The sequence below is a fragment of the Micropterus salmoides genome, unplaced genomic scaffold, assembly GCF_014851395.1.
Source record: "Micropterus salmoides isolate LMB-PRFRI ecotype aquatic unplaced genomic scaffold, ASM1485139v1 Ms_hic_scaffold_12, whole genome shotgun sequence".
NCBI lineage: Eukaryota > Metazoa > Chordata > Actinopteri > Centrarchiformes > Centrarchidae > Micropterus > Micropterus salmoides.
This window is the reverse complement of record NW_024040263.1, coordinates 21947621-21958384: the sequence shown is the minus strand read 5'-3', so window position 1 is coordinate 21958384 and position 10764 is coordinate 21947621. Positions and strand designations below refer to the sequence as shown.

The 10764-nt window shown below is 42.3% G+C and overlaps 1 protein-coding gene across 1 annotated transcript; it reads left to right on the top strand.

Annotated features, from left to right (window-relative positions):
• The first annotated feature begins 4935 nt into the window (after positions 1 to 4935).
• Positions 4936 to 10353, top strand: dusp5 (dual specificity phosphatase 5). The gene is made up of 4 exons (XM_038713959.1): positions 4936 to 5397; positions 6288 to 6427; positions 7113 to 7332; positions 9625 to 10353. Exons 1-4 carry the CDS (start codon positions 5034 to 5036, stop codon positions 10023 to 10025), a joined length of 1125 nt encoding a protein of 374 aa, XP_038569887.1. The 5' UTR covers positions 4936 to 5033; the 3' UTR covers positions 10026 to 10353.
• Positions 10354 to 10764: the final 411 nt, after the last annotated feature.

Here is a 10764-nt window from a genome sequence, read left to right as displayed (position 1 = left end):
CAGAAACATTTGGTGAAGCTAAACTTTATAAATTGAAAATGGAGATGGGAGATTTTGTGAACTTAGTGTAGCATTTACTGTTTTCTGCCAACAGCAGCACTTGTTTTAATGTGTATTCACTAGTATGCACACATTTACTTACCATAATGTGTGTTTTTGTTATCAGTAATGGCCAAACTTACTTAGGAATGTTCATTAAAAACCACTGTGTTAACACAGTTGACGTTACACTTGGTTTGTTAGTTTATTGTGGTGGGTTTTTTTAACTCTGTGGGGGACATTACCAGAAATGACTGATCACGACACATGTACTTGCAAACTATTCATTGTAGTTCCACTCTCGAACTCCCTCTCAGAGTAACTTTTGGTACACGATTGGAATTCCAGCCGGCTCAGTGGTCAGCTGAAGTGAGATGAGTAATGTGGGCCTTATTAGGAAACAGCATCACCATCTAGGGGCTCTGTCAGCAAACCAGGAAACACCTGTGCGGTGGAGGGGGGAGAGAGGGTGGGGGAGTACATGTTCCAGCAAAAGGCGACCTATTGTGTTTTAGTGCTTTTTATAAGTCACAAGGAAAAAGGGACATTCTGGACAGGAAGTGACTTGACGCACTCGCATACCGTACAAATGCAGTCTGGCCAATGTCTGGTGTAAATAAAAAGTGTTGTGACAGGAGTTACATGCAGCCAGCATGAAGATGACTGCAGTATAAACTATTCTGTCGACAAATCATGTAAACAAGAAACATGCAGAAGAAATCTCTTTGCTTGTTGGATTCAGCCATGCCTCCTTTTTATAAAATACATCAAGGTAAAAAAAAAATCCATATAAACAGTTTAACACCCTCAACAAGATACAGGGACATTTACATCTTGGCGTTTGTTTTGTGCTAAAGTACTTCATTTTTGCAAACAACTGGGAAAATGTACACAGTGTGACTGAAAATACAAGAATGTTACAGTGAAGTTTGATAGCAGGACATATTTAGACTCCCTAGACAGTACAGTAATAGCAGTAAACAGTTGGATTTATACCTCAGAACAAAAGAGAGTTTCTTTCAATATCCACCATTTGTGATCAGTGTTCAACATGGCAAGAAATCAATTGTCGATGGAGCAGAAAAACAGATTTTTGTCAACTGGCAGGAGCCTGAAAACAGTGCTACCATAAGCTGAGAGGTTCTGCTTTAGGGAATCTCTGACCAAGTCGATGGAATGATATTTTGCCAAACTTCTTCCTTCTTCCTACCTCCATCCAGCATGCTCTTATTGTTTTTTTCCCTTGGTGAGTAAGAACTCATCCCATGATACATTAATGAACAGTATACTTGATGATGAGGTTCGTTCATTAACGTATAAATTGCAATAAATACTTGAGAGTGACTTTTTAATGTGAAGTTGACAGAATCTACAACAAGGATCACATGACAGATAATCTGAAACCATGTTAGAGAGTTAGAGAAAATTTTTATTGTTCAATAGTCATACAGAAATGCTGAGGAAGGTTTAATGACTGTCTTCAAGTGTATAACAGAAAATGGAGACTGGCTGAACTATAGAGGACCGGGATCATCACACCTCCACATTATGGACCAATATAGTGAACACAGTGTCACACACTCTTGTCACTCACACGTTTTCTCCACTGTTGGTCTGCAGCTAATCAGTATTTTCATTATTGATTCACCAATTATTTTCTCGATAAATCATTTAGTTTATAGAATGTCAGCAAAAATGGACTATTCTCACAAGTGGGTCCATAAGTGAGCCCATAGTGATGTCTTAAAATGCCTTTTTCTTTCTGACTAGGAAATTTATAGTAATCATAGAAGAAAAAGTGGGAACCTGTGAATTTATGCTTTAATTTTTATTTTTTTTAAAAACTAAATCAAAATAGCTTATTTCTGTTGGTCAACTAATCATAAACTGACTGTTTCAGCCCAACTCTTGCACTGCTTTATCGCACAAGATGTGTTCTTTTTTGTTGTGGTGGTTCTTCTATAATCTTTTGCATCTTTATTCAGACTTAATGTCTTTTATTCAGCATTGCCTGACAATAATGGGAAAGGCACATGGCACTGCAGTTCCTGATTACTCAACTGAACATCGAACATCAAACCCCCCAAGGAGTCAGTGAGGTGAGCGCGCTTGTGACCCGATGACATCACCACACAGATGACACACTTTGTGAAAATACTGCATTAGACACAGTCACGGTCGACACAACAGAGTCCTAATAGCCAACTAGCTGATGCATTGCACTTCAGGTCTTTCTGCAAGCAGGATTGTGGCTGCTATAAAGGTTGCCTGCCTCCTTCTTAAATACATTAGCTATATTGTGGAGCCACTGATATACTGGACAGAGAACAGAGGGGAGGTACATGGAAGAAACAGAGATAAAAGACTGGAGTGAAAAGCCAGTTGAATACACACCTTTTTTATCTGCTTCGCCTGGGTCTACTGTTGTTATTTACAGCTGACATTAACAAACCCCATAATGAAATGAAGACTCGGAAACGGATTGTGGACCTCCCCGCTCATCAGCCATGATGTCACAAGCCCAGATTAGACTGGACCATATGGCATGCTGCCTGCTGTCCCTCTAATCCTCAGCCACCTTCCAGGCTTCTCTCCACTCAAACCCAACAATCCCATTCATCCTACCACTCACTCATTCATCCATCCATTCAACTGCCTCTTTTTTTCTCAGCCAATCACACACAGGCAGCCAGCCAGGCACAACGCCACATGCACAGCCCTTTCTCCACTATTGAATGAGACTGTAATGGCCGCGAGGGCTATCTGTTATTTAGTTTATTATTGTTTTGTTTGTTTTTTGTCTGGTGTTCTATCCATCTCTGTCTGTCAGTGGAGCTGTCACTGCGTCTGTCTCACTGTCTGTCCGTTTGTCACATTTATTTTGTTCAGTGCCCCTCTCTTTCTCTCGCTGTGTTTGCTCCTGTTTTCATTCCCACGCATTCATGCAGCAGACACAACATGAGGTAACACATATTTGTTGGATTCATTTGACCAAAGAGGCTTTCAGTGCCTCTTGTTTACACTATGTATAGATACATTGGCTACACATGGCCCGGCCCTTGAACCTTGTACTTTGGTCACACTTTGGTGGGAAACACTACCCATAAAATTATTTCAAGATGTACAGTAGGCTATGTAATGGGTCAGAAGGTCAGATTAACAGTCAAATGATCAAACAGCCAGTAGCCCCAGATGACAGTGTAATGGCTGCTTGAATTTAACATTTAAGTTCTTGTTGTCATTTCAATTTATTGAAGCAACGGTTCAACATTTTGTGAAATGTATGTAATAACAACAATTCTGTATTTTTTTTCGTTGTTTGGACCAGCAGGCCTATCTGATAATGTCCAAGAAATAATGTGCCCACGTAAAATAGCAAATTGTTGTTTTCACACATATGAAACAAATGAGATATAAGGTGTGCATTAGTGAGCTTTACAGGTGCTGGCAGGACAACACTGTGCTCTTGCTCTTCTGGTCAGTATTCTTGTAAAACTCGAAATGGTCTCAGTTGGATTAAAGGCTACAGTTGCATATTTAAGTCCAAACACACAGAGACGCAAACAAACCAAACACAGTGTGGAGCTGCATGTTAGGATTGATTGTACATCATGTGAGTGCACGCAGTGTGACGTTTAAACCTGTTAATTCATTTGTGGGATTAGGCTTACATGCTGAGGATATAAGGCAGGTTCACTGGGCTATACATGGGACCAAGCGGAAGTTAGAGTTTGCCTTTGTCAGCTATTGCTGTCCAGCTGAGCTCTCCTTGAAATTCCCCACATTACTGAAAATAGAAGATTATTAACAAACAAATAAATAATAATCTTTGGAGATTTACAATATAGTGGGTGTGGTACTCACTAATAACTTTATAGTTTGATAAGATATGAAAAAGCATTTTTATGTGTTATTTATTTCCTGTATCACTTAGTTTGTTTGTTTTTGAGTGTTTGTGTGTGGTACACAACAATGAGTTTATGTTTACAGTATGTGACCATAGCCACCTTTTTTATTAGTTCATTAGTAGATTGGTTGACTGACATAAAATGAATTAATTAACTCATTAATTGATTAATTTTTTAGGGGGGGGGTTAAGCAAAAACGACATTTCCTGGCTTCCAACTTCTTAATTGGGAGGATGTGCAGTTGTGTATCACTGAAAACTGGTCACCTTTGAGTTTTGGAGAAAACAAGACATTTGAAGATGTCACCATGGGGCCTGGAAATTTGTGATGGCCATTTTTCACTATCTTCTGGAATTTTGTCGACCAAACGAATTACTGTAATTGATAAAATAACCAGCAGATGAATTTATTAACAAAAACAGGCTGCAGCTCTATGTTACCCATGCAATGCCACGTTTTGTATATTGGTGTGTGTTTGTTTTGTGTTCTTCATCATTCATCTAACAGCTATCTCTACTTAGGCTACTCTGTTTTTTCCCAATAGAGATTCGTAATTCTGGCTGTGGTGTTTGCTAGCATCCTTCCAAAACTTTGCATCCTTTTTTTAGTTAGAGGGATTTACAGTAGGCCTATTGTTTGAATTTTGTTCAATAAGCTGTAGGCTATTCATTCTTCTTTCTTCTAAAAAAACACAACCTCTGGATTTATGTCCACCAAATATTAGCTGAACTACAAATGGACTGTGAAAATGAAAGGACAGATGTGGGTGCTGGTAGAGGACACACACTGAGTAATCTCAAGCTCACTGCAGTAGCACGGTTTTTATTTACCAGAGCCGGGGGCGGAGCCACATTCTCGTCATCGATGTGGGCATGGTCTTGCTGTGACCACATCTCACCGGTATCCATATATGGTTCGTGACGTCACGCGCCGGAGGTTCCATTCACATAAAACTGATCGGCCGGAATCCCCTTGGAGGACATGTAGGCACAGACGCGCACGGGACTCCTCGCTCGCCCATATCCGCCATTTAGAAGTAATCCAATTGAATTCTTTAGGCAATAATAACAACTCCAAAGCGTCAAAATGAAAGTCACCAGCATAGACGGCCGGCGTCTGAGGAAAATCATCAGGAAGGAGAGTGGCAGCTGCCTTATTGTGGATTGCCGACCTTACTTCTCATTCACGAACTCCAATATCAAAGGTTCTGTCAATGTCAATCTCAACTCAGTGGTGGTCCGGAGGTCCCGAGGAGGGCCGGTGCCCCTGCAGTTTGTCATCCCGGATGAGAGAGCCCTGTTTCGGCTTCGGGAGGGGAGCGTATCGGCAATCGTAGCTCTGGATGACCGGACGTCCCACTGGCAAAAACTGAAAAAGGACAGCGTAGCACAAATAGTAATAAACACTCTGTCACATCTAGCGAGCGGGGCAAACGTCTGTTTCCTGAAAGGTGAGTGCTTTGGGGAAATTAAACTGTTTTTATTGGAAAAGAGGAAAATGAAAATATAGCCTAGTCTATCAGTTTGCTGTTGTTAAATGACAAGCCACGCTTTTAAAACAAATTGTAAGAAAGCTATGTGTATGGGCGCCTTTAAATCAAACAGTCTTCTTCTTGGATTAATCTTCAATTAGTCTTCTTGGATTAATCTTCTTGTCTGTGTTTTCTGTCCCAGAAATTTAAAATGTAAGCTACATCTAGTAGAATATTAATAGACTTCTGTAGCCTATTAAACTACGGTGGGGTTTAAAGAATAGTCCGCTTTTCTGTCCTCGTCGCTCACTATTTTAAAGGACTGGACCAACAGTTTTTATAATTTATTTGACTTCCTAACAATAGCCTTCTATTTTTCTCATTATCCTTCTGGCCTGTGTTTCGAGTAGCCTACGCTTTTCTCTCACTTCTTGGAGAGATATGGCTAAACGTCCTGCGTGAGTCAACGGAGCGGATGAGTCAGTGCGGGAGAAACGCAGGCAAATTGTCGGTGCAATGAGTTTCATTGATAAAACAGAAACATTGAATCCACATCCAGCCGTTTATTTTAGCTAAATAAACTCACCGGGGCTGTGATAATGTCTTGAAACGCATCCATTTCCGTCTGTCACCTCTGCGTCCTCAGGATTTAGCCCTAAAAGGATTACGGCACCTTCAACTGCGGGCTCCCAGCCTAATTAATTACGCGCTAATAATCAGGTTATAACGGTTATAATCCTGTGTTGAGACTGTTTCATAAACGCTGCCATTTCACAAGATATGTAGGCCTGTGAGTGTGTGTTTGTGGGGGTAGAGGGAGAATTATTCTAAGCTTATTTATGTGTTCGTGTTTTCCCCTTTTCTCTCAGGAGGATACGAGAACTTCCACTCTCAATACCCTGAACTTTGCACTGAGGTGAAAACCATCGACCAGAGCGGAACTGAAACCGAGAAGAGAGTCAACAGCCACAGCGAGAAGCTTTCTCACCACAAACCAGATTACGATCAGGTATGGAAACACCCTTTACAATACAATAGGCTATAGCCTGCTACATCCACTGCCAGTTTATATTTTTAACCTTATCCAAAAAAAGAAAACACACCCAAGCCCTGCTGACAACAGAGAAACGTGTATTTGGCATCAGCCCATCAAAAGATTTTCTTGCCATAGCCTACATGTGATATTCTCTGACCTTCACTGCTCCCCCACCATCTTTATAGGCCTATGCCTCATATTTGGCTCATAAAAAAGGAGAGACCACTCAGTGATGCCCAGTTGACATGGGGACACCTCATATAGAGAAAAACACTTTCATCTCTGACCTTTCCTCTGTCTCCTCCAATGCCCAGACAGAAAGCATGTTGCTGCTCCACATCTCAAAGACCACTCTGTTGTGTCTGTGGTTGACATACTGTGGGTTATTTCACTTAAGGGTTTACAGAATAGGGGAAATCCATCTTTCCAGCTGCATGCATTCATGTGAGCGTTTAGTCTGCAGATGAACGCAGTGTTCTGCTCTGCAGCTTATTGGGCTGGCAGGTGCTTGGGTGTTGCGGCTTGGACCACGGGTGCATTTGCATCAAGATCTGGGGTCCAGTGTTTTGTCTTGTTAGGTGGCCGTGAAATTGTACTATGTTGTATATTCTAGTCCTTATCTACATGGACTCACGTCTCTCCCCCCCCCCCCACACAGGGTAAACCTGTAGAGATCCTGCCTTTCCTCTACCTCGGCAGTGCCTACCACGCCTCCAGACAGGACTATCTCAGCGAACTTCACATCACGGCCTTGCTCAATGTGTCGCGCAGGGACCTGCAGCCGGCCAAGGGCCACTACGACTACAAGTGGATCCCAGTAGAGGACAGCCACATGGCCGACATCAGCTCCCACTTCCAGGAGGCCATAGAGTTTATTGGTGAGTTGAAGGGAATGATCGTAATGCTCTGCTCTCCTTTTAGGGGGTGCAACTCTTCACCTATTTTCTGATTGGCAGGGGTCACACTCAGAGGTTTGTGTCTGGATTTGAATTGTAAAAAGTCACAGCCGTCTTTATGTTTTTCGTTATTTTAAGAAGATAGTTCAGTCACCCAAACTAGCTAGGAAGGGAAATAACCACCACCAAGATGGAGTCTTTCCCGGGAATAACATCAGCTTCTGTTTATTTGTAGTGCAACATCTCCACAAGGAGTCCCAAAACAACTCAAGCTGAGTTAGAGAGCCACCTATACATAGCCCAGGTGTGTTTATTTTTGTTTTGCTGCCTCTCACCTGCTACCGTGCACAAAAAGAGGGCTATAAGAAATCCAGCTGTAATCAGTTTAACTTGTTCGCCTGCCTTCAACCCCCCCCCTAACATATCCTGCCAGTCTCATCCCTTTCCAGCCCTGTATTCCTCCCACCCGTCTTAACTTGAATAAGACGCTCCCATGCCGTCATCGCCTCTCAGGCCTAATCTCAGTGGCTTACTCTGCAGGGTGTGGCCAGTCAGTGTGACAACTGGGTGAGCTGTCCGTGTTTAGTAATGACCGGGTGGAGGAGGCTGGGGGCTGACTGGCACACACACGCACACACGCACGCACACACACACACACACACACACAAACTCAAACATGGTTGTTTATGATGGTTGGCTGAAGGATAAAAGCTAGCTGACTGACACACAGTGAGAACACACAGTTGCTTGTTGCTCCCAGGTGTGAACCATTGATGGGCAGTAATGTGTTACAGAGGAAAAAAGAGTGTGTGGGAGAGGATAGAGGTGGTGGATAACAGCAGCAACAGCAAAAGATGTAGGCCTACACAATGTTCTGGTGGCTATTTATAGGCATATAAGGTAAAACCAAGGACAAACAACTTGGCTGACCGTATTGGGTGGCTGCTATATTGTCGGTATTGTGCATTGTTTGGGGATGCAGCCTACATTTAGGGTGTCTTTGTGTAAGCCCGTCTGTTATTACATAAGGCCGAAAATTGTTGCAGGGGCAGATTTAGCCTACATTCAGAGAGGGCCTCCAAAATTCATCAACCATGCCAAGTGATTAGAAATCCAGCGCACACAAATCCTTAGCGAGCTGCAACTGGTCCCCGAAACAAAATCAATCACCACCATCAGAAACGGATGTGCAGTCATGGAGGAGATATTAAATATTATTGACCTCCCGGATGAAATCAGCTGCTGAAGCTACAGCCAATGAGGGTGCATCACTCCAGGATGGTCATTAAAACACCCACTGCTGCTGTCACTACTCCTTTTCACCCCTTTTCCCTCTTGTGTTGCGTCCTCCACTCCAGACGGGAAGTTCATGATTCATTCATGCGGTTTACTGAGAGTCAGAGCTGTCAGAAATTGCAGAATTGAAGAGCGTTGTTCTCCCTGCAGTGGCTCTCAGTACCAGACAGAAGTGGCCCTCAATGTTTCTATTTCATAGAAAGCGATAGAGAGAGATGTGTAGGTGGCTGTAGGTAGATCAAACTAATGAGACAGACAGAAAAGGAGACATGTAGGTGTTTGCAGCAGTTATAAGAATTAACAAAATGTTGAAATGTGTCGTGAGCGACACAGATAAGTGTGTAGGAGTGCTGCAGCTCTAAATTAAAACACACATCGCTGTACCACAGTGAACTCTGCAGCAGCACTCAGCGCCTCCACAGCAGTGTAGGAGAGAGTCTCATGTACAGCTGAGCTCTGTGAGTCAGACAAGCCTCACAAGTGTATACTGCAACTGGCAGGGGATGTGTGTTTATTTCTGTGTCCCTACAAATAAGGTGTACTGACAAGGTTGATGTTCCTGTTTTTCCATAATATCCTGCAGCTGTGAGTGTGTGAGAGAGAGAGAGCAACTAGATGGATGTGCATAAAACTGTTCGCATTAATTAGGCAGTGGGAGTAAGGAGTATGCAATGACTGATCATAATGTGTTTGTTATTTTTTATTATTAATTGTTTAAAACTCCCTTTGGATTCATTGTAACCTCTCCACCACACTACTTGACTTCAAAAATATCAATTACAGACCCAAACAAAAAATAAAACCTAACACAACAATATGCCCTATATTTTGAAATGGACTTATTCTTTTTTAATAATAATAAATGCAAAGTTTGATTCTGTGAAACAATTTTGCTGATGATTACAGAAAGGAAAATTGTGACCCCATCTCACTACAGATCATTAACATTGGCTTGTCCCTTTTTTCTTCTCCTAACAGATCATGTTAAGCAATCAGGTGGAAAGGTCCTGGTCCACTGCGAAGCAGGCATCTCACGCTCACCTACAATTTGTATGGCATACATAATGAGGACGCAGCAGCTGCGGCTAGATGCGGCCTTCGACATCATCAAGCAGCGCCGGGCAGTCATCTCACCTAACTTCAGTTTCATGGGTCAGCTGCTGCAGTTTGAGTCAGAGGTCCTCTCCACAGCCCCGGCTCATGCCGCCACACCTGAACCTACCACGCCCTGCGCCCCGGAATCCGCCTCCTTTTTTGCCAACGATTTCACCTTCAACACCAAAAACTTTGAGCCATCTGTGTTCACCCTCCCTACCTCTTGCCTGCAGTCCCCGGTCCACCACCAGTTCAAACTGAGCCCAATAACTGCACTGCCTTAAAATGAACTGTGACTGCTTGTAGTCTTACTTGAAAAAATGAAATAAATAATGCTCTCCGTGTGTCTGTTGTTGAAACCAACAGAGCAGACAGACTGGAGATCAGAAACAGAGAAGAGTCAAGATAATGGCACCCACTTCATGGGACTTGAGGCCTATGAAATCTAGGGGCCACAGACATTGATGCTGTTTTCTTGTCTTCTGAACTGCAGTGATGAAACAACACAGCACAGTGATAAACTGCAATATCCATGCCTTAGGTTGATATTGTGATTTATTTGCCTATATTCACAAATACAGTCAGGCATTAAATTAATTTATTTGAAAATTACAGTCTGTCTGATTTTTTGCAATAATGTGGATGTTAATGTGTGTTTAATAAATGTTTTCACCACAAATATAAATTTGCTGTCATGTAATCATTGTAGCATTGTGTTTGCATTGGTAGTAGATGGGTCTCTAATGGAGAAGATAAACAGATCGCAAGTGAACTTTTTAAAGTAAGTTATTGCAGACCTATTCTTGCAAACAGCAAGGCAGAGGAAAAATCAATATTAGTTTTAAACCCTTGCATTTAAGAGAATAAATTCTGACAAAACAGGCCTGAATACAACAGGAGAATCAACAGTGACACCTGCAGCAACCGAGTTGACCTATATGAGCAGCTTTAGATAAGCATAGTCATAGACAGACTGCATTTGCTTAGATACTTGGTCATGAAGTTGCATATGCCTAAATATTA

What these genes read in the sequence shown, in the direction of transcription:
- dusp5 (XM_038713959.1), top strand. Translation starts at nt 5,034, where the DNA reads ATGAAAGTCACCAGCATAGACGGCCGGCGTCTGAGGAAAATCATCAGG. An exon ending in AAACGTCTGTTTCCTGAAAG is followed by an intron (nt 5,398 to 6,287) that starts GTGAGTGCTTTG and finishes CTTTTCTCTCAG; the next exon opens with GAGGATACGAGAACTTCCAC. An exon ending in GGAGGCCATAGAGTTTATTG is followed by an intron (nt 7,333 to 9,624) that starts GTGAGTTGAAGG and finishes TTCTCCTAACAG; the next exon opens with ATCATGTTAAGCAATCAGGT.